Source organism: Dermacentor variabilis, chromosome 9 (assembly GCF_050947875.1).
Source record: "Dermacentor variabilis isolate Ectoservices chromosome 9, ASM5094787v1, whole genome shotgun sequence".
NCBI lineage: Eukaryota > Metazoa > Arthropoda > Arachnida > Ixodida > Ixodidae > Dermacentor > Dermacentor variabilis.
The window spans coordinates 145,987,078-146,011,192 of NC_134576.1; the positions used below are offsets into that span (position 1 = coordinate 145,987,078).

Consider the following 24,115-nt stretch of genomic DNA (forward strand, 5'->3'; position numbering starts at 1 on the left):
TAGCGCTGGGCTTACAGCTATTCTGTCGCTCAACCGTGGCCCAACATCGCGCTCTGTTAATTTATCCAAAGAAAATCCACACGATTACAACTCGAGCGCCGTCCGTACGCGCCACAGGCTCTTAGCGGGCGCTGTCACGTTGTCCGCTGCCCTGTCCCATAATCGGGTGTGGGCCACGTGCAGCTTCTATGACAACGTCGCGTTCCAGTGTCGTGTTTCCCCTCCTTCCGGCAAACTGCATAGCAGACCCAGCGTCTGTCTCCTTGTCCTCGGGTCCCTTGCGCTGGTTTTACACGCTTCGCCTTGTGCCGGCTGAAGGTCTCGCGTGCCGACGTGTGCGGCACTTTCCCGTCTGAATGCCACAGCCGCGAATCGAACGCTCGACCCTGTGGCGCGGGTGCTGTTCGTTGCTCGTGGCTTCCGGCAATGTGTGCGATATCGGAGATTTGGCGAGCGGAAGTCGGAGCGCACTTACTCGTGCTGTGCGCTGTACAGTAGCAGGCGGGGTAGTCACGTGACTGGTCCTTTTTTTTTTTTTTTTCGCATCGTGGGATGAGGAGTAAGCGCGCGCGTAGCTTCATCAGGCTCCCACAGCGAGAGAGCGCATTACACTCGTGTGTATACAGGAAAAGGTGGAGTACGTGGACCAGAAAACGCTTCTATGCGATTAGTCACTGACGGAAGCGGTTTATGTACGCTCGGGTAATGAACGACCCGGTACAAGCCGGTCGTACTGTGCGCACACGGGACCGACACGTCTTAAGTATGATCCACCAGAAGCGCATTGTTCTCGGCGATATCACAAAAGAGCACCGCTCGTCCCTTGTACCGTCCCGTTGCAGCGACCCACAGCTCTCTTCTGCCAACGTGACCTCCTGTAGCCATTCACAAGTTTTCGAAAGAGGCCGCTGTCCAGAAAGGGCTCGCAGCATGCAGTTCTTCGGGTGAGGGTAAATTGAAAATTGTGGGAAATGATCGCCCAAGGATCTGTAGCGTCTCATCGGACCTGCGCAGTCGCATGATTGTCAACTCTCATTGGTGAAACGTCGGAACGGCAGTTGTGTTTGCTGTTTCCCGCCTTCAGTATGGCATTTCGAGATTCCCCATGATCGTGGAATGTGGCATAATTCAGGCAAGAGTTCACCTTCACTGACCCGAATCATAATGGGCTCCACACTTGTTGACTCCGTTGTATCTCATCGAGCTATTGGCGAATACTTTGTTGTCTACGCGAACAAGAAAATTAGTCGCAGCATATTTGAGGCGTCTTCGTAGTTCCCAGCCGCATTGTCGTTCAGTGCTTGGCGTGCCGCCGAGGCTGAGTGCCATTGGCTGTTGTGAGCTCAAGAGATTCGCTGCGGCCGCATTTCGATGTTTCGGTGTCCCCCACTAGGCTATGCCTCATAATGAGATTGCGATTTTGGCACCTAAAACAATTTTCAAAAATTTTTTATCCACGTTTGTGGGAGGAGCTGCGGCTTTGTCACCGGGCCTGAAAGCGCGGCACTTGCTGGACGATTTCCGAGCACCCCGCGGGCGACCGTGCACGAGTCGCACGGTAGCGTCACCCTCGCCTTATGCGAGATGCGCCGGGCCAGTTGGTTTTGTTGGATTGCTAGACCTTCGCAAATTTATTTAGACTGTCCATAAAAAATCGGACCCGACGTGTTTTCTCACTGGCTTTGGCGTTGTGCTGCTAAGCACGAGGTCGCGGGGTCAAATCCCGGCCGCACTTCGATGGGGGCGAAATGCAGAAGCGCCCGTATACCTTGCATTGGGTGTACGTGAAAGAGCCCCAGGTGGTCAAAATTAATCTGGAATCGCTTACTACCGCGTGCCTCATAATCAGGTCGTGGTTTTGACGCGTAAAACTCCAAAATTTAATATTTTTTAAATAAAAAAGTGTTGAGGTTTTCTTCTTCCTTTTTTAAATCTACGCAATATAGTCTACGAAAAGTTTTGTTGGTTCAGGCTATCTAAAACTCGTGATAGGTTGTATTCTAAGGGAGCCAACGATGGACCTTGATAAGTTTCGAGGTCTGCTACTGCGCCACAACTCTGGGAAGGCATGCAGGTGGGTTTCCCCAAGGTCAAAAAGTTTGGGAACACGTGTTCTAGTTTTACCGCGAAATTTATGAAAATAGAGTTTTGAAATAGTTCGGCCTCGTGTGGTTTAGTTTCTTTTTCTTTTTTTTTATTGTCCCTTCAAGTAACCGCCAACTTGCGGCGCGTGAATTCTGCCGCTGTGCGTTCTTTCCAGTCAACCTTTACGAAAGTCGGGTGGAACAGGTCGATACACGAAGGGTGGTACGTTCGCCACGTCAGCGTGGAAGGCGCAGTCGGGCGCTTCCTTGGACCGTCAACGTGGGACCCCGCGAGGGGAGTTCACACCGTGTAGCGCGGATCGCGGCGTCAGCTCGGACCCACACGCCGCATTATAGCCGTTCGCGCGTCTCGGCGGCAGCCAAGGCCGATCGTGCGCGTCGCCGCGCGCACCTGCTCCAGCGGTGCCGGTCACGCCCGGGACGTGGCTCGCCAAGGCCACCCGGCGTCTCTTCGAGCGCGTCCCATCCGTCCGGCTGTCCACTGCAGACCGCGGCGACGCAAAGGGGCGATGTGCAATAACCGACAGCGACGACGGCGGCCGTGGCTTCCGGGGTTAGCCCACCTGGTCTCTTCTTTTGCGCACCACGCGAACAGTTGAAAGGGAGCGCCGAAAAGAATAGGAGGGAGCGCATGCCGCCAGCGGCGCTGTTCGCACTACCTTTGTGTGTGTCGTCGTCAAAAGGCGCCCCGGAAGCTGCGGGGACCGCGACGTCGGCGCGCCGAACGGTTTCGACACTGCGGACGCGCATATGCGGCCGTGTGTATACGGGTAGCTGACTGGCGCCACCCCCCTTTTTAAAAATCATTTTCGTTTTACTCGTTTCCGCAGAAACGTGCAGGTCCTCGTTACGCTCGGTTCTGCAGCGCGGTAGCGGGGCGGGACATCTTTCGCAAACAGTCGCTGTCCGTGATTTCTTTTTTCTCATTAGTATCTCTCTTTTCTTTTTCGCTGCCACACCTGTCGCGAATCTTATTTCCTTCGCGAAGTACGGCTACGAGAAGTCTGTGATCGTGGAATGGGCAACCGTCCGCCGTCGACTGGCGGGAAATCTGAATCGGAGCGTCGGAACGAAACGTTTTAAGCGTGAAATGCGTTTAGCTCTCGTTGTCGGCGACCTTCGAGAGGCCTTGAGCCGAAACCCAGAGCCGTCATCCGGGCTCTAGAGACGAGAATGGGGCGAGAGCGAAACGAGAGCCGGCCATTGTTGCGAGAGCAAAACGAGATCATCCGGGCAACCAGTCAAAACCTTGCAAAATGCGGTCTGTGGCCCCCCAACCCTTTGTACGGGACTGCATTACATACGCTAGTTACTGCACAAACAAGTTACAAAAAAAATATTGCTTCCGTTTTTTTTCCTAACGTTGTTCACAATATCAATCAAGCTGTAACTTCTCTTACGCTCAAGTTTAATTTGTCATATCCAATAGCGACGTTCAAAAGGCTGATACAATGCGCCATAGACTTGACTGTCATCTTTTGGCGCTGAGGCAGTGTTGCCCGTGCTGTCTTGAACGCCACCGGTCCGTGATTTCCGCGGCGCGAGTTCTGCGCCGCCTCCTGCGAGAGATGGCGCCACCATGCGCGACCAGGCCTGCAGCGTTGGACGCGCCGCGGGTGTTTGTGAGATTATTGCGAGTAATCGTCGTAATTACTGCAACCAATCTGCTTTGCCGGTAGCCATTTCACGCTTGCATCTACTCTAGATTACGGGGGAGCCAGCATTTTTCGTTCTGGTTTTAGTTTCGTTCCACTGAAAAACGTTCCGTTTCTGCTCCGGAACGGAAAAAAAGAAATCCGTAACTGCTTTGGCTCGCATGCAGAAATTGTCAACGCAAAGTAACGGTAAAAAGATAGTATTTATTTTTCTCAAAAAGTGCATTATGAATACTTGCCTCGAGTCAAGGCACTGAGCATGATCTCACAAGCAGCACTTCATCGAGTGTGCTCGCCGAAATGCGAGACCGCTGTTCCGATAAAACGAACATAAACCAACGATAAACCTTCGGCAACACAGCGTTTTACCCGTAGAAAACCAAACAATAGGCTCTTCGGCGCACAATCCTGGTGTTTTGCTACGATGAGCATCTCCTAGTGCACTGAGCGACAGGCCTCGACGAGTGGAACCCGCCGTGGTTGCTCAGTGGCGATGGTGTTAGGCTGCTGAGCACGAGGTCGCGGGATCGAATCCCGGCCACGGCGGCCGCATTTTGATGGGGGCGAAATGTGAAAACACCCGTGTACTTACATTTAGGTGCACGTTAAAGAACCCCAGGTGGTCGAAATTTCCGGAGTCCTCCACTATGGCGTGCCTCATAATCAAAAGTGGTTTCGGCACGTAGAAACCATAATGTAATGTCGACGAGTGGAGCGCTCGACCGGCCATCGCTCAGATCTCCGACTTTCCCCTTGAACCGAAAACTGATCAGATACTTCGGTTTCACTCCGAAAAAAATAATAACGTTTCGGTTACGTTTTCGTTCCGGGCCAAAATTTTTTTTGTTTTTTTTTTTTTTCGTTCCGACACGCTGATTTGAATGCAGTCGAAGTGACATTTGTCGTGAGATATCCCGCGACAACGAGGAAGGGCGAAGTGGCGTAGCGAAACTGTTTTGCGTCAAACAAAAATCACATTTCTGACATCATTTTATCATCTCCCCGCAGTAACCTTTGTTCCGAATGTTCAGGTCATTCTCATTGACCATTGTATTCACACGGGTTCCCGTGCGACTATCAGGAAATATCGTCAATGACGAAATTACTTCCGTTTTTCGTGGTGTGTTCTTTATTTATGTGTTTATTTTTCTTGAAGTACAGCGTCGGTGTTCTTGTCGTCTTCTTTGTCAGCAAAGTGTAAATGTGACACGTAATGTCATACCTTGCTGAAACGTGTTTTGTAATTAAAACAAAGGGAAACTTTTTTTGGTTGCCGACCTAGCCATTGTGTGTGAGTATATACGTGAATCGGGCGTCGAGTCGAGGCCACGTCACGGCGGCGTGCTCGAGCCCCCGCGGTTTGAAGCGGCCGTTTGTGTGTGCTTCTCGGAGGTCTACGTGCGATACTCGGTATTGTATTTGGGGACGTGCGGGGGGAAGCTTTGGCTCCAGAGAAGTGAATGATATCCGAGAAGCGTGGACGCTCGCATTCGTGAGCGATAAATTGCGAGTATGACCTGGTTCAGGGTGACCTGCTTGTTTAGACAACGGCAATGTCTGCAAACCTCTGTCGATCGGTTTGCAAGTCGCGCGACGGGGTGAACAAGTATCGAGGTGCAACTCTCCTTCGCGTATAGTCAACGAACCCTCGACCTCTTGTAAAACGAGTCCGTCGCGAAACTGCCTCCGTGCCCCTTGCGTGCGCCCTGCTGTACAGATCGCCACAGACGGCGCAGCCTGCAATTACCCGTGTAGCTGTACCTTCACCAGTGCAGCGTGCAAGCGTGCCGATCTCCGCTTTGCATCTCGCGTCTGCGGCATATCGTTAGGAGAGGAGCGTAGTGCACGCTGTGAAAACAAATGCAAATTGGCCCAGCACGTGCGCATTCGCTCCGCCGCGCGCCGTCACGAAGCCACGACGGCGGACGTGCAACTGTGGCTCGGGGTTTTCCCTCCGCCGCGAAGACCGGAGGAGCCGGCCGCGGCCGTCCGCGTCTTCTTTTCACGCCGGCTGTTGTGCGCCGCTCGGTCGTCATTCTGCGGTCTTGCCCTAAAGGGGCCCTCTTTTTATTTCGCCGCCTTTGTACAACACGCGCGCTGCGCTGCGACCCGCTTGCGATTTTCTAACGGGCCCGAAGAAGATCAGAATTGGCACGCAGGCTCTTCGCGCACAAGTTGTGTGCTGTCGAGGAGGGGTGAGGAATCAAAGAGAAAGCGTCATTTTGTTTCCGTGTGTCCAAGTTCTGTAAAGTAAGGCAGTACTGCGTCCCCTCTATGCACGTGCATACACTGTGCACGACAAAGCAGGGTAGCGCACTGCACGTTCCTGGTCGTGTCCTCCGAGATCGCCCGAGTGTGAAGGCAGTGTCCGAGTAAACTCAACCTTGAAACCTGGCACCCCGCATGCACCCACGTTCGCCTCGGACGACGTCGCTGTGTGGCACCGAAGGCGAGCGCGTGCCAGTTTGTCGTCTGCCAGGCGAATGCCGTTGCATGCTTTGGACGATTACGTCAAACGGCATTCGTAAAGCGCGTTCCTTAGCCGCCACCGAGCAGAACTTTCCAGTCGCGGTTTTAATTTGTGCGCCACAGAACACGTGCGAGCCGTGTGGTGGAAGGCTGTACGTTCGGCTTCGCTTTCGCGGTCGGTGATTCGCCGCGACGAATCGGCGACTGTGGCACTCTGCTGCCGAGCACGAGGTTCCGGCTTCGACTCCCGGTTGCGGCGACCGCAACGTGTGATGGGCGAAATGCGAAACTGCTCGTGCGCTTACTAGATTTCGGCGCCCCTCGCAGAATTCAAGGGGTTCAAAGCGAGCACTCCACTGTACGGTGGAGTGCTCGCACTACACAGTGGGTCGTAACCCACTGTGCAGTAAAATTTTCACGTCATCCAATCTGGCTTTCAGGCTACGCAGTTAAAATTGCACGCCCTGTTCTCACATTTTCGCGACGTTAAACCCTCAAATGTTTAGTCGTGATCGGCGGGATCTAAACGCGTTCCTTTTGACTATATATATATATCATTAACGTCACGCGCCGTGTGTCAGTGCTCAAGGATAACGTATCCAAGAAACCGAGACGAGGTAAACGTTTCAACGTGAGCGCCAACCGTGGAATCGGATCAGCGGTAGCCGTTGGCTCCCGACGTGTGCGCGCATGAACGCGTGTTGACAGAACGAATGCCACGGGGAATCGCAGGAAGCCGAGGCGGTAAAAACAAACAAGAGACTCTTGTCGTCTGTGCTTTTGCAGTGCTTCCCTCGACGGCCCTGCCGTGTCGTCGTCGCCGAACGTGAGCGCTGTGCTCTTGCGCCCCTTGTTTTGCCACGGCGCCGGGCCTCGTCTGTTCGAGCACATGTCCCGGGCGTTTTCGGCGCCCTTGAAAGCCGGCGCCGGGCGACGCCATGAAACTAATATATAACTGCAGCATTTGGTTTAACCTTATCCGAAGAAGAAGTGTCGTATGACGCGTTAAACGGACACGTGTGTGTGTGTGTACAGAGTGTTTCACATTACTTGTGCCAAGGATATTAAAATACGTGGTTGGCCGCAGCTGAATGAAACCAACGGCGCATGGTTTGCCGTCATGGGGTGCTCCATAGAGTACTTTTTTTATATTCCGCTTAATTAGTTGATTAACTAAGATGAATTGTTCACAATTTTTAATATTCAGTTTAGGGCCAACTGCGTTTCGTTACGTTGTAGAGGACATTCGAAAACGGCCGTTCCAATTTTTTGTGGCAGCGTACGTGCTGCATGGCGATTTTTTTCCGGCGTTTAAAGAAAGCCCGCGAAATATGAAATAAAACCACGTGACTGCACTCGTGCGTTCGCAACGGCGCTTCGTGCGAAAGAACCGTGCGCGCGGACCGTGGCGAAGTGGGCGGCCGCGGCTCCAGGCGTCGGCGTCTGTGGCGGTGGCACGCGGAAAGGAAGCGCCGTCGTCCCTGATGAGCGATGGGCCCGACGCACGGTTGAGCGCGCCGCAATGCGAAAAGAAGCAGGTGCCCGCGTACTTTTCCCTCACCCCGCGGCCCATTCCTTCTGAATGCCGGCGCTCGCGACCCACGCTTGCAGTCAGGTGCAGTGATTCGCCCGCGCTCCACATCGACCCTTTTTACGCGTGACAAAATTCGTGCAACCTTGCCCTTTTCCCTTCGACGGCAGCTTATCGCCTCCGCGTCGAGTGGCCGGGGTCCGCGTCAACACGCCGGCTCTATAGTACCGCGTTGCGCGGGACGATTGCGACGGTAGGCTGGACAGTTGGGCGTGTTGGTTAAGCGCGATCTGAAGTGAAGGCGCGACAACGACGGTGGACGAAGAGGGAACACGCACAGGGCGCCCTGTGCGTGTTCCCTCTTCGTCCACCGCCGTTGTCGCGCCTTCTTTTCAGATTGCGACGGCGCCTGCGAGGGCGTGTGCGGATGCCTCGAGGCTGACGGGCTCCTCGAGTGTGAAGTTTGTGCACGCGGCTGTCGAGCGCGTACTGCCAGAGATCCCGTTGGCTGATCGCCCTTGCGAGGTGAAATAAATAAAAGGATCCCTGGTCCATTCCATTGACAAGGAGTGCGCGCGAACCGGCAGCTCATCCTTGGCCGGGAAGGATTTGGATTGACCGTTCCAGTGCAAGTTACGTGCGTCGAAATCTGCACACAGGCGTTGTTCTCTCTTTCCATTTTTTGTCCCAGTCTTTCTACATTCTGTCCACGAAAATAAGGCATATCCGCAGCAGGATGGTGTACACGTGACCTCTCGCTTAGCGGCGCAGAGCCGTAGTCTGGAGGTGCATGGCAGAAAGGGGTGGGCGGGGAGGCCAGGGTTTCACGGAATCTTGGACAGGTCGTTTCCGAGCGCTCCGGCAGCGCTAATAAATAGTGAAAGACATTATTCATCGAGGACATGCAAGCAGACTCTCGACAGTGCTAATTGGACGTACTGCAATACACACACTGGAGCCAGCTTAATCTTGCATCAGATCGTATAACTGCGCGTCCTTTGTGGCCCTCCCGAAGCGCCCCGGAACGACCAGCCGAAGTTGATTTAAGGGGCTGGCCGTCTGTGTCCAAGGTTTCTGTTCGTGTTCAGATGTGGAGCCCTTCGCTACGCCACTCCTCAAGGTGCCCGGCCGTTGGTGAGGGCGCATAGTTTGTGAATAGATCCATTCCCCTGTTTGCCCGCTGCTCCATGCACTCGACGCAGTCGAGATGTTCTGAAACGGTCTGTCGCATCGATCTTGGTCGCCAGGTGCCAGCTCTCGGCTTTACACCCTCTTCTCGCGAACTACTCCGACTTTCCATTTTCGTGCAGATCAGCGAAAGCTGCGGGCCATGCCATCCAGTCAGAAACGAGATCAAGAGGGGCTGTCCGCTATTGATTGACCTTGCCATGCTCAACGGCGTTTGGATGAAATAACACAGTGACACACTAGTAGTAGTAGTAGTAGTAGTAGTATTACATATACCCTATAGACTCTATTTTAGACACGGCTATTCCTACTTCCTAAACCTTCGATGTTTTCCATGTTTGTTAGCAGAGGCACAGTTGCTGGTCAATTTAGTGGGGGAAGGGTGCGGCGAAAATGTTTCAATTGCGATAGCAATTACAGGGACACTCCAGGCGAATTTCCGCCGTCGACTTAACCGTGAGGTCCCATGTAAAGCTATAAGTCGATGAGGTTATAAAATGTGATGAGCTCCTATGGCGCCCCGCGCGCCATATGCTGTAGGTGCAAGGGTGAGCTGAGAAACATGGTGGCTTGATGCACGCCGTCTTCCCGCTCGCCTAGTGTAAGGGAGAAGGTGAGCGCGCGGTAATGTGTTTAAGTGCGCGCTAAGGGGGGGTCAAGTGAATGGGCTTTTTTAGCCTGGCTATGGTGGCTAGAATGGGGTAGTGCGACAAGTGGCGAGGCGCACAGAGGAACGATGAAACTTGTAGATGGCGCTACTTGCAGCTGGTGTGCAGCTTTCGCGGCTTTTGAAGCGGGCGGCGCACGGCAACTAGCACGCATGTCACATTCACTTTGCGTCGCGTTTGAATTTTTAATGTAATGCGCGGTGCAAACATCATGAAGTGTTTGCAGCTCAGAGATGCATTATTAAAAAGGGTGACACTTCTTTGGAGAGCAGAGAATCGAGACATGCATTATTTGCAACACCGGAACGTGCAGCAGCTGTTTAGCCATGCGATTTAAAAAAGGCGGAAGATCACATTTGAATACCACTCTGTACAAGTTGGTTCTTACTAAAACGCTTGTGTTAGCGCACGCAAAAGTGGACCCCGAACACAAACAACCCAAAATGCCGACTTTCATCTTTTTTTGATTTGCTCATCTGCCTAAAATAATAGAGCATTGGGCCCAGTGAAAATCGTGCATGCAAACAGACAAACAATGCTGCCTCTGCGAACAATAAACCGGGGGATAACATCGTGTCATTCAGTTCACGCTCCATGTCTGCATGCGGCAGCAACATGTCCTTTAAAAAGCTTTAGCTTTGTAAAAAAAAAAAAAAAGAAAAAAAAGGTACATATGTGAATTCACTGGCAAACCTCAACATGCACTAAATATTTTCCATCACTGCTTTTTTTGTACAGGTCCACAAACGAGAAAAAACATTTCATTACGTTGTGCGGTAATCTACATGCATGCATCAGACCGAGTTCAGCAGTAGACTCTACTTCACTTTCCTTAGCTTCAAATGTTCCTGGCGCTTCCTTTGAAGAGCCTTTTCCTTGTTCAAAGATTTTGTGAAAAAGTGCAGCCTAGTTAACACCACAGGCTGGATAATTTTTGCAGTGAGCTCTTTGCAATGGAGCTCGCATTCCACTTGGTGGAGTGTTAAACTGCTCAAAAACTGGATAAAGTTATGCCCACTGATAGCATGAAGCTTCTCTGTTGAAAAAAAATAATGTGAATGCATCCTCTAGCACTTCAATCTGCTCCAAGGTACAATAGGCCTCCCCAGTCAAATTTTTTGTGTGAACACGCTGTCTGCATTGCATTCAGCTGCTTCTCCGGTGAATGTGAGGTCAGAAGCACAAGGCAAACCCCTCATGGCATCTCAAAACAATACCAGTGGCACATGTGCGACGCTTCCCAGCTTCCAAGTGACTGCTATCGACGTGCAGAGAAGCGTGGTCTAGATGCCTATGTGTGCCCGGCAGACCTCGCTGGTGCTACACTGGCAAGGCATGCGCCATGGGTTATCCTTGCACACCAGCGCACTTCAGCGCCTCTAGTGGCGCAGGGAAATTTCATCGCTCAACGCGCCTCTCCCTTGCACGGTGCAGCTGCGCTGCCCATCACAGTGCCCCCTTCTTGCCACCATAGCCTGGCTGTTGCCCTGCGCGCCCGATCTTAGAGGTAATCCTGTGGCGGGTGCAACACTTCAGCGAGCTACAATGGTTGGTGGCTTTGTGTGCGCTGTGTTCTCCCGTGCCCAGTGTTGCAAGTCGCGTAATCTCTAGTTTTGAAAATGCATTGAAAGGAGAGGCAGCACGAAGTGTTCACTAGCCGTTGCTGCCGCTACTTATCGCTCCAATGTTGCTGTCATACAATGAGATCTTCTTATGCTTATTTGTGCGCCCATGACACCATGATTGTTAATTAGTTGGCGAATGTTTACTCTAATGTGCATAGATAAAACTACAACCCTTATTTGTGTAGTGTGTGGTAGTGGGGGGTTAAACAATCGGTTGCGCTGCGTGCACGGAGGTTATGTTAACACAGTCGTCATGCCAGGCCACGTGCACTGCAGTTGTTCGGTGTGCTGACGTGCATTTTGCACTGTGTGCGATTACAGCTATAGGCTGTGCTCCCTTCGACTGCTTGAGCCTTGTATACTCCTTTGTGTATAATTTCGCCACACAACAGCAATCGCTGCTGTTATCGTCTGTGTTTCTCTTTTCAGCGCTACGCACCTAGTAGTTTCCTGTCGAGAAAGCTGTATGCGTCTGAGCATTGCATAGATGTAAACTGCCAGGTGCACATACTATTGTATGTAATTTGCTTGATTGGTATGTTCAGTCGCACATTTGGATTACATTTTGCTACACAACTGAGCACTTTTTCGTGAATGTGTTGAATTGTACAATAACTTCTGCTCCTTCATTCCAGATTTATGCTGTAAGCATTGCCTTTTGCATGTCTTTCCTGTTCTTTCTATGAGCTTTGCGTATGCATATGTTATGCTGTCTAATATAAATTCCTCTTTAAAAATTGAGCTCTTCTCATGGTCATGTAAGCATGCAGAGCAGCTATTGTTATGGTATCAGCTGGCGCCTTACTTCCAACTCAGTAAGCACTTGTTGGCCCCAATGCTAGAAATCTTAATTGCGCAAATCTCTTGTTCATTTATGCCCTACTAATTGGTAAAGAACGGTTTTAGTATGTTGGCAGGCAGAAATATTGCAGAATTATTTTCTTTTCTGCATGTTTTCACTCAATGCAAGATGTGTATGAACACTCGGTTTCATGTGAAAGTGCAGTTTTATGTGTGTGCAGCTCTCACGTTGTTCACTCCTCCCTTACCCCTTCTTTTGTTCTTTTGTCTGCAGAGCAGATGCACTCTTAGACTTCTACATCTTTCCAGTCACTTCGACAATGGACGCATAAATCAGACAGAAAGAGAAGGCTCAGGGATCAAAGTACACATTTCACATGTGTTGCATACAAGTGTCCAGAAGTGTAGAAATGACAGCCTTTTTGCCTTTGAATTACCATATGTTTTTCTTTTTCTCTTCAAACTCTGTTCTTTTTACCGTTTTATTTTTTCCTTCTGTGGCAATGAACATTACATGAACATTACATGTTTTCCTGCAGATCTCTGACATCACATTCACCCAGAACAACGAGAACCTAACTGCAAAGGATGCTCTCCTTCGCTGGGCTCAGCGAACTACCGACCGATATCCAGGCGTCAAGGTGCGGGACTTCACCACCAGCTGGCGTGATGGATTGGCCTTCAATGCTATCATTCATCGAAACCGGTGAGGCTCATGTTTCATACACATGCTCATCATTCTCTTGAAAATTTGAAGGCCTAATTCTTAACTTCCGGTCATATGAACTTTTTTTTTCATAGAAGCTAGCTTCTTACAAAATGACTTACTTTGCCTACATGTGATTTCCTTAGTAGACTGTCTTGGGGATTCTTCTGACTTCTTTGCTAACTTTGGCAACTAGTTCGGCTTACAGGTACCTATTACCCTGCTAAAATGTGTTTTCAATATCTCGTATGTTTCAGATTTTGTATGTACTTATTCCGCTGTATATTGGCACATGTTCTTGTTTTTATTTGTAAGATTTCTTCAGGCATACTAAATTTTTTTAGTAAGTGTTGGCACAGCCATGCACTGTTATATTGCCGCCATACCATGAAGGGTTGCATGCCAGGTCATTTAGCTTCCTTTCTTGCCTATTTAAGCACATTTGTTTGTTCACGAACCGCGGTAATTGTTCTTACACAGACCCGACCTCGTGGACTTCCGTTCGTGCCGGACACGAACCGTCCGCGAGAACCTTGAGGTGGCCTTCTCTGTGGCTGAGCGAGAGCTTGGTGTCACGAGGCTGCTGGACCCCGAAGGTGAGCTATAATTTAGCTCCTTACTGCTTCTTGTTTGTCAACCAGGTTATGATTACCCTTATTTGTGAAGCACTGGTTTCTAAACTTCATACTCGCTTTAAAGACGAGTACTGCAAGGCCTTGTATCCTTATCTCCAAGGTATGCGTATCGCACAGATGCAAGTTGTCTCATTAAAGACTTGTTAAATGGTAGTGCAGGAAATCGAATCGACAACAGTGTGCATACTTAGTGTGCAGGGTAAGGGGTCACCAGAGTTGCAGAAATAAAGGAGCAAGTGGTGCTGAGTGGGATTGTCTTTGCTGTTTGTGGAGCCAAACAGTAAACGCTATTTGCTGAGCACTTGGCACATATCCTGCGAGCCTCTCTGGCAAAGTGTGATGGGAAATGTAGCCCTCTGTATTTTTCAGTGGCTGCTAAGTGCTGCCAAAACCTCGGGACGCCTAAAAGCAGTACTTTTGTAGTAGTTGCTAACAGTTCGCGGGGCACCTTTAGAGCCATGTCAACTTATTTTCATCACATGTCATTCGGAAGCAAAAGAGCAGCAGCACACAATGAAAGTTGTCCATGATCTACGAACAACAGGTAGTTGAACCTCACTTATAATGAAGTGGCCAACATGAAATTCCAACATGAATATTTCCAACATGAAAATATGTCCATTTTATCAAATATTTGTTAAAGCATAGACTTGTTGTGTCCTATTGGCGAGGACAATTTTATACTTACTTCATTAATTATATCTGATAATTCGTTAGATCCATGCTCATCATACAGTGGACTTCCATTAATTTGAGCCTGGCGGGACCGACGAAATTGATCCAATTATGCAGTGAATCGAACTATACAGGATGCAGAAAAATTGTCAAAACACACTGCTGGTTCATTTGGCAATATTTGCCCGACTCTAACACACCCCTGAATCAAATCCGCAGCCGCTTTCTATATATATAAAAAGTAGAAAACTAATGTGGAAATGACGTTAAAGCCCCTAAACAAAGAAGAAATTAAAGAATCTAAATCTAAAAAATCAAATTAATCAGAGTTTAATAACAGAAGTTTACTGTATTGAGGTTAGGTGGTATAATATGTCTGGGTATGTGCTGCTGCCACAGTGGACCACTGGTTTACATACGTTGTGGAGCAGCTGGTCAGCCATTGTGAAATTACAGGAGGCTATGTGTGAACAATAAGAAAGGATGTTCAACTCAAGTGAATTTGTTGCGGCGCAGATGTGGACACCCCCCAGCCCGATGAAAAGTCCCTCATCACATACATCTCCTCGCTGTATGATGTGTTCCCTGAGCCGGCGAGCCACCACCCATTCGCGGAAGACGAGAAGCTGCGCAAGGCAGAAGAGTACCGGGACCTCTCGAGCAACCTCCACACGTGGCTGCGCCAGAGTACGGCGTTGTTGCAGACCCGCAGCTTCCCACCCACGCTCTCCGAGGTGAAGCAGCTGCAGACGGAGAATGTGCGCTTCCGCCAAGAGGAGGTGCCCCCACGGCTGCAGGACAAGCAGCGGCTGACCAAGCTGTGGCGTGACGAAGTGCACTCACTGGTGCGGGAGCAGCGGCTGCACGTGGATGTCGAGCTCACACCCGACAACCTTGAGGCATCCTGGCAGCGCATGCTGGCCGCACATGCCGACCGGGAGCGAGCTCTGCGGGATGAAGCAACGCGGCTCGAGAAGCTGCAGAGGCTTGCTGAGAAGGTATGGGTGGCCGCGGGCGGAAAGTTATTTTTTCAGGGGGGGGGGGGGGGCTGGGCTGGTGCCCAACCAGCTTTCCGAACCCCGTGTATATATATATATATATATATATTTCTTGCCTTTGAAGAAACTTCGTTTGACCTCAAAGGATTGTTCACTGAAGTGGCGGCCTTATGTGAGAACTTACAAGACCTCATAGTAGGAGACTGTTCACTTTCGCAGCCTGAGTCTTCTCGTACCACCAAGGATCTGGCATCTCTTGGTGATGTAATCTTCGTTCATTAATTGTCGTATACTTCGCTATCACCAATACTGCTTCGCCTTTCAGGTGAAACTGCAGCCTCTCTCTCTTCTTTTTTTGCTTTTGCTGCGAGTCCGAGTGTAAGTGCTGCTGCACGTGACTGCCGCTGATTCTGATTTCGAGTGAATCTGGCTTGGCCTCATTTCGGTTACTTAGTGAGTGGTACTGGGTGCCCCAGCTATCATGCACCAATACTTAAAAAAAAATAGCAGCTGTGTTACTCGAAGAAAACATACTGCATATCGTTTCCAGTACAGTGGAGTAGCCGCCAGTGATTTTTTTCGTTATGTAGATTCAATTAGGTAATTGTAATGAATTATCTAACTCAAGCAGTACTGTCCTAGTTTCAAAGTGTCAATGAGGCATTTGTAGGCACTCCCAAATGACATCTAACTGCGGTGTTTTCAGCGACATGTTGATTACATACAATTTTTTCCGATTGGCAAAGGAACCTCATGAAATATGAAAAATACCATGTGACTGCATTTCCACCCGCATCATAAAGGAGTGCCATCAAATAAGCTGATTGAAAGCAACTGCATTGCCTATCGCAAAGCCGAAGAGACCGCATCTTCTTGATGATGGTACTGAAGGGGCACCAACAGCCGGTTTCGGGGATTCGCAGCTATTTCTTGCTCTCATTTCTATCTCACACTTATCCTTCTCTGAAGGGCGACTGATCACATTGATAACAAAAGCCCCTTTATAATGCGACCGAAGCACCGCTCTGATCACAGACGAAACGCGAAAAGCAGTAGAACAGACATAGAATGTTTCAAGATCCTGGCTCTGCTCGCACTGCGTCTAAAGAATGCATGTGCAGCTATGTTTCGTGTCAGAAACTTGCTTTAGACCAAAGGCAAAAAAGTGACTCTTATTTTTCATGAGAGTGTATACCTGCTGCAAAAACAGGTTCGTGGCAAAAAATAAAAGCGAAATATACAGACTGGGAAGCAAACCTCTTGTAGAGAAAAGGCAAAACCGATGTGTTCAGAAAAGTAATTATACCACTTCTAATCTAGCCGAATTGGTAATCAGGACATCTGCATAAAAACAAAACAAGACAAAGCAAGAAAGAACATCAGATTTAAGTGTGTCCTTATTATCTATGAATTTGAAAGTGCTATCGAACACCAGCTGCTGCCTAGAGGATGTGTTTGAGTAGGTCTCCTTCTGCAGCTACGCATTACTGAGTCTACTTTTTCGCATCTTCTCTGGTTTTCTTGATGACCAACGCTGGAATTCTACAGCAGGCATTCATTATCCTTGCCTTGAGCTAATCTGACATCCGTCTCGATCATGTAAGCATAATCGTTCATATAACCCCCAAAAAATAAATCAAGTGGAGAGAGGTCAGGTGACCTAGCCGGCCAGTTTACAGGCCCATGCATTCCAGTCTGTTGTGCGTGAAAAGCGACATTCAGCCAGTTTCGTGCTCGGCTGCTGCTTTGTGCTGGTACTTCATCTTGCTGATACCACAAAAGTGGAAGACATGACAGCGAGACTTCGCTGAGAAACTCATCCACCACTCCTTCAAGGATTTCGTTCATGTAGCGCTGTTCAGTCAGCGTGTGATCGAAGAAGATTGGACTGATTATATTATAGCACCAGCGTGAATTTTGCGCCCCACATTGAACAACCACTGGTACTGGTACCAATTGCGCTTTACCCAGTGTGCATTGTAGTCACTCCAATAGCGTGCATTATGCAAATTTACCTGTGCGTTTCTGTGAAAATTGGCTTCATCTGTGCACATGATGTTGCTCAGAAAGTTTGGTGACTCATCGGCTTTTGTGAGGACCCAATTAGAGAAATTTAGATGATTCTACAGGTCGCTATCTTCTGAGCATTCGTGCTGGTTAAGGTGGTATGGGTGAAATGCTGTCGTTTAGAATCCTCCAAACTGATGACTTGGGAAATTGGTGCCTGGGTGGCCACGTCCTGCACGCTAGCATGAGGGTTTGAGGCCATAAATGCTAGAACATCCGTGCATAGGCTAGGACTCAAAGATGAAGCCGTCTGCTAATACTTCTTGAAGCTGCCAATTTGTCTCAGGTTTCCATAATTTCTGATGATAGTCGATGCGTTTGGTCTACCACCACACTTCCGTAACTGATATATATTTGCGGCCTTCCTCTTGTCATTGCAGCTCCCAAAGCAAGGATCATGTTTACCTTCTGCATATTAGAGAAAGACATGGCCACTGGGAAGGAACAAAACGCACCTTTAAGCCTTTGCACTGACGTTGTTGATTCACTTTTTTGATGATAGGTTTGGTGGAAAAAAATAAAATAAAACGTAAAACAATCAGTGCACTTTAGGCTAAGACAACAGCTATCAGAGCTTGTTTGCAACTAACACCTAACACGACGTGTTAATTCAGGTGGGGCACGAGAAGAAAGGGGGTTAACCGAGGGGCCCGATTTTTATTAGTCATATCATAAAAAGCCAACAAACACTGACACCAAGGACAACATAGGGGAAATTACTTGTGCTTAATAAATGAAATAAAGAAACGATGAAGTAATGGAAATTAAAATGGATGAAAAAACAACTTGCCGCAGGTGGGAACCGAACCCACAACCTTCGCATTTCGCTTGCGATGCTCTACCAATTGAGCTACCGCGGCGTCGTTTTCCCATCCACTTTCTTGGGTATTTATGTGTCCTAGTAGAACCCTGGGAGTGTTAGCCAGCGCCACCGGTGGGGCATGGCAGATAAGGAACTAGCTCGATCACAATGTTTTTCTTTATTTCTTTCATTTAGTTCTGGCTAACTGAGAGGGAGCTCGTTCGAGGGCATTGCTTTATGATATGGGTAGGAGCACAATCACGTGGTATTTTCCATATTTCGCAGGGTTTATGTATCAGTCTGGAAAATTAGTACACAATTTGTTCGTCACCGGAAACACCCCACTTAGATGTGCCTTAGTTGTGCCTATAGTAAATGCCTCATTGACGCTTTGGTAATTAGGATAGTATGGCTCAAGTTAGATAATTATTTACAGTTACCTAATTAAATCTCAGTAACGAAAAAATTACTGGCAGCTACTCCACTATACTGGAAACAATATGCACTTGGTTTTCTCCTTTTTAAGAATCTTGGTACATGATAGTTAATTGGGACACCCTGTATATTTATGACCTCTGCATGCAAGTGACTGTTTCCATCCCTAATAAATGTTATAGATAATCAGAAATGTTTTATCTTTTCATGAGTCGTTAGCATTGCTTACTGAAAGGAGAAGCAATACTGAGACATATATCATTCACATGCATTTCACGCGCCGTTGATAAAAGACTCTGCCGAAGGGGTCACTGAAGTCTATAGGTTCTTTCACCGTCAAAAAAGCATGCAAAGCATTTCGAAGCGAGGTGAACATACAGCAACATATTCATTCTCTAGGCATAGGCTATCCATACCTTTAAAAATAAGTGTTAATTGGCCACCTCCTTCTCATTAAAAGTATAATTAACTTTGTCCTGTGTATATATTTAAATATATTTTGTATGTGCATGGTGTTTACAGTGGAAATTTAAAACAATATTGAAGCAAGAAAATACGGATGAGGCCCGCCGCTGGTACTTCTAACATGCTTGTCCTCCTATTGTCAGGATTTGCAGAAATAAAGCAAAGCATGAAATAAAAGCCGTGCATTTCCACCCCAACAGTGAAGCAGTAAGCTATTAGTCACAATAAAATTTTAAGTGAACAGGTCGAGGCAACTCAAAATAAACCTCAGGTGATGTGGGTGACAAAACTCTTGCAATGGCACTTTAGGTGGGAGGGCTCTGCCCCCTCCGGAAAACTCCAGAGGGGGCTCAGGCCCTGGAGCTCCTTCGTGGTCGGCGCCTATGATGGGGGCAATGCTTAGCATAGAACTGTAATGTGCAGTTTCATGTGGCTGTCTTCTATTAAGAAGATATAGTATGATGGCTTGTGCTTACGTTTTGAACATTCAGTGGTGTCTGCTTAGAGGCGTGCACTTGTTACTGCCATAGGCACATGTAGGGTACCTACCCACCAGAGAGGGGGTTTTATCTTGTTTAAGCGCTCCGCCCCTAGCACCTCGGCATCGGTGGTTAATTTTAGCTGTGTGCAGGCTAACTGCAAAATTGCCAACTGTCCGGAATAGAGCCATTGAAGAATATTTATCTGAATATAAATGAACAGGGATTAATTTTTTGGCATCTCCAACTTCAAGAGTGTGCATGATACTGTTCCAAATTACCTCTCCTTCCTAGTCATCTGCGAGTTCTGTGGAAGGCACTGTAAAATCTCAGCACCTTTCAGCAGGGTCATTGCCTTTCTTGGTGCTGGGAATAACATTGTTTTTCCTTCTTTGACAGGTCCATCGCGAGGCCAAGAACTGCGATGCTCGCCTGGACGATGTGGAGCGGCGCATATCGGAGGAGGAGCCACGGCTTGGGCGGCTGCATCCGGCCGACGCCAAGCGCGTCTGCGACCAGGTGGACCGTGACTTGCGCCACATTGAGGACACCCTCAAGGCTCTATTCCGAGATGTGCAGCTGCTTTTTGATGGCCGTTACCACCGGGCTTCAGAGCTGCACAAGCTGTGAGCATTCATTTTCTCTCATCTGTTTCACAAATGGGACGGCCTGTCTGGCGAAAATTTTCTATAAGGGATCTAGTGGCCTAGGCAGATTGTTGGCCTATTTCCTACCTGCTGCTTAGGACTAGTATATATAACAATAAACAGTATAAATAGCATATATATAGTATAATAGCAATATAATAGCAATAAATAGTATATACAACAAACAGTACAAGTCATTTCATAATAAATGCAAAATAATTTACGGCACAACATATACATCCTGAGAAACACAACTTCAGTCAATAACAGAATATGTTATCTTAATGAAGAAAAAGAAAGATACATCGTCAGACAGCATTGGTCCTTAGAGCACAACTTCATTCATCAAAAGAACATGTTACAACAAGGAAGAAAAAAATGCATCATTAGACAGAATTGTTACAGAGTCCTGCGGTAACCTGTTCCAGTTCGAAATCGTCCTGGGGAAAAAAGACATTCTTAGCATTTCGGTTTTGCATTTTATTTCTCTTACCTTATTCACATGATCTAGACGTAAAGATACATAATCAGGCCTAAGTATGTACTTATCGCGTTCAATACCAGTTCTAGAATGAAATATGTTATGAAAGACTATGGCCTCTGCTGGCCAGTATTGAGCAGTTACGAATACCTCTCTTTCCTCTGTGCACTCAGGGTCCAGAAATTGCACCAGCGCTGGTCAGACCTCCGGCTGGCATACCAGCAGCGGCTGCTGGCACCGCTCTCGAGCAAGCAGTACAAGCTTGAGGAGCGAAAGGTGACCAAGCAGCGCCAGGTGATCTCTGAGAGCCGGCTGGTGGAGACGCACGAGTACCTCAAGTTCCTGCAGAGCTGCCTCGACTGGGTGCAGGAGAAGCTGCGACAGCTCGAGACCGTTGAGTGGGGCTGTGAGGTGCCTGCTGTGCAGTCAGCCCTAGACCGGCACCAGGCCGACCACCGGCTCATCGACCAGTTCCAGAAAAATGTGGACATGTGCATCTCGAGGCAGGGACACTTTGAAGAAGGTAGTGAGGAACGTGCGCAGTACCAGAAGCAGCTGGCGCAGCTGGAGCGTGACTACTCTGAGCTGCTGGTACTGTCCAACAAGCGACTGAGCGACCTGGATGCGCTGCTCGAGTTTGCCCAGTCAGCAGCCGCTGAGCTGCGCTGGCTGCAGGTATGGCTAATGATCTCTGATGCCTCCCGCTCTGTTCTTCTGGCTAAACCAGCTGTGCAATGACTGTTCTAAAGGGTACAACCTCCATCCAGAAATGGAGAGAAACACCTTTAAATCTTCTCTCATATTAACATGGGCACCTGCTGCTTAATGAGACAGTGTCCAGTCACTTCTAGGAATTATGGATGAGACTTGCGCTCGTTGAAGTGGGCGCAGTAAATGCCAAGAAGGCGAGTGCACGTGTATTGGTACAATTGACTTTCGGTGACTTTAACCTGATGGGACCAGCCAAATTGATTGAATTGTCTGGTGGGTCGAATTAAACCGGATGCAGGAAAATTGTGAAAACATACTGCTGATGCATTTGTCGGTATTTGCCCGATTTTAACGGGCCCCTGAATCGAATACATGCCTGCTTTCTGTGTGCCCAAAGTTAAAAAGCAAATGTGGAGATAACATCAAACCTCCTAAACAAAGTAGAAATATAACTTGCGTCCAATTTCTTTGCAACATATATTAGGCCCTTGCCCATTTTTCTTGCTTAGTGGTGTCCAGTTTCCTTAAGTCAGCTTCAGTGCAGTACCGCTGCCTTTTGTGGCAAAGCATGCAAACTCTGCGATTGCTGATTCTGGTCCTATGTTCTTATGGAGGAAAAAAAAGGGCGCCTTGGAGTTGGGTAAATAGTGGGATCAGACGTGAGCTACTGCTATTTCTTGTAAATTTTCCTAAGGCAGGTCGAAATTAGGCATATTCAATGGAAAATGGTGTATGTTCAACGCAGTCACTGTCGCCAAAACTCGGCCAAGACAGGTGCTGCCAGTGAAGGGGTCACTATTGGGGTCACTATATAGAGGTAAAGTGCGGGCATGCTGACTGGTCAAGTTTAGGATAAGAAATAACGAAAGTTGGGGCCCATAGAAATGCGTGGCTGCCGGCCGGGATTTTCGGTTTGGATTGAAATAATCAAATTAACCGGAGTCCAGTTAATGGAAGGCTACTGTACTAGTGTTGTCAGTGGCCATTAGGTGTTTTAAGACATGCATTGCAGCCATTACCTGAAAATGTGTGGAGAACCCACATAGTGCTACAGATGTGCTTTTGACTTTCCCTTCTTTTTTTGAGTGGCACATGCCTTAACCAGGCCTTGTAAAGTTCATACCATTGTGGATCATTGCTTGTTTTTAGTGCATTGTTCTATAATTATTCTGTTTGTGTGGGTTTAAAGGGGCCCTGAACCACGTTTTATCGAAGTCGAGAAATGCATTAGAAATTAAATTAGGCTACTTCAGAAATACTTTGCCATAAAAAGTTCTTCAATGTGTTCAGCAGAAGTGGAGTTATTGGCAGTCAAACATATTGTTTGTCGGGCTTCCACTCCTTCTTCATTAATTGGCATTGCGAAGGCTACGGTGGAGTAGGGTGTGCCTGTGCACAACGCTCTGCTTACTGTACGTTGCAGTGGCACGCAGTTCAAATTTATTTCGTACGTTGACGTAGGCACCACTATTTCGGATTTTGGCACCTATGACATGCCAAATGCGGTTGTGCTCAGCGAGCCTTAGTGCGCTCAGCCAGTAGACTTGCCGCGGCACCCCGCGGCGGCCGCAGTATCTGCGCTTCGTAGCAGACTGCAGCCACATGCAACTGCAGCATTTGCTTTGTGAATGATGGGGCTAGAATGCTAGCTCGAGCTCATATGCTCCTGTCTTGCTGTGCTACGTGGTGTGGACCAGCTTTGTCCTGCTCAGCTTGGCCAACTGATAGCAGCCACATCCAACTTGCGCCCAGTTTGAACCGCTCATTACGAAGTGAAGTCTGCCATTGCATCCAACCAGCAGCAGCCAGGAGTGAGCACGTGCTGGCTAGTGTGTGTGTGGTCTGACCTTAACTTTCACGTGGTTCGAGGCTAGTTGAGTGTTCAAAATTGGTCGAAATTAGTGAAACCTGATGGCTACGACACCGATAGGCAGGGTTGCCAAACCTTAATTTCTATGGCGGTGGCTACGGCAAAGTGTGAGTGTATGATAGTCGGCTTCTTCCGGAAGTTTGTAGTTACTATCGAAATATGAAAGCAGATTTTTGCTTACTTCAGCCTGTTCATTAAACTGTGTCAATAACTATGCACAGTAACAGTAGGAAGAAGTGCACTTATCCAAACACCCTTCTTGATTGACATAAGCTTGTGGGTGAACAAAAATAACAGATGCTGGTGCCTGGTGTCCGTAAATTACATTTTAAGCCGAGGCTGCTCAATCGGTCAGAAGCCTGATTCCACTGATTTCACTGCTCGTGCACTGTCGGCATTCTGGGCGTGTCCTTGTCGTGTTTTGTAACCGGAATATTGTGGCATGTAGTAGTGCGCTACAGAGCCCCCCTTCTAGCGAGGAAGCCGTGAGCTGGACGAAAGGCGAGGCGCGGATGGCAGTGATGCGAACAGCACACGGCGAGTAGGACTGGCCTACCGGGAGGGAATGCGACAGTAGAAGTGACTAAACTAGGCAGGCTTCAGACGGTCAACAGAGACCACCGTATCTTCCCGCCTATTTATGAGCAGCAGAAAATATTTAGGTGCATGCATGAGTACATTGAACGGACCATCATACAGGGGCCGTAAGGGAGGACACACAGCTTTGTTGTGCACAAAGATGTGCTTTCAGCTCTCAAGGCCAGGGTTGACATATACACGCCAGGAAGAACATCGTTATTAAGAGAAACGACAGCACACATAGCGCTGAGTAGACGGTAGGTGCAGTCGGAAACGTCGGCAGCTACGGTGGGCGAGTGGTCAAAGGATTCGCCAGGGACTCATAGAGTGGTACCAAACGTAAGCTCGGTGGTGCTGGTGGAAGAGTCACTGCAAAGAGCGGTGTGGATGCCAAGCATAACGAAAGAAAGGCACTCGATCCATGAGGAAGGAGAAGTCAAAGCCATGAGTGAAGCCTTCAGTGGGTGGTGAAAACGTTTGATGATCCCATTGGATATTGGGTGGTAAGAGGTAGTCTTGATGT

At 48.6% G+C, this 24,115-nt stretch overlaps 1 protein-coding gene across 12 annotated transcripts in view; it reads left to right on the forward strand.

Moving 5' to 3' along the window:
- Positions 1–24,115, forward strand: part of shot (dystonin-like protein short stop) — a 318,414-nt gene that overhangs the window by 123,723 nt on the left and 170,576 nt on the right. For all 12 annotated transcript variants that reach the window (XR_012822837.1, XM_075669861.1, XM_075669859.1 and 9 more), the window contains 5 exons: positions 12,582–12,748; positions 13,229–13,344; positions 14,575–15,056; positions 19,704–19,930; positions 20,606–21,107. Coding sequence is in view for 11 of the 12 variants with exons in the window: in XM_075669861.1 (XP_075525976.1) it covers positions 12,582–12,748; positions 13,229–13,344; positions 14,575–15,056; positions 19,704–19,930; positions 20,606–21,107 (1,494 nt within the window). In the remaining variant the exon portion in view is untranslated. The remainder of the gene's footprint in view (positions 1–12,581; positions 12,749–13,228; positions 13,345–14,574; positions 15,057–19,703; positions 19,931–20,605; positions 21,108–24,115) is intronic.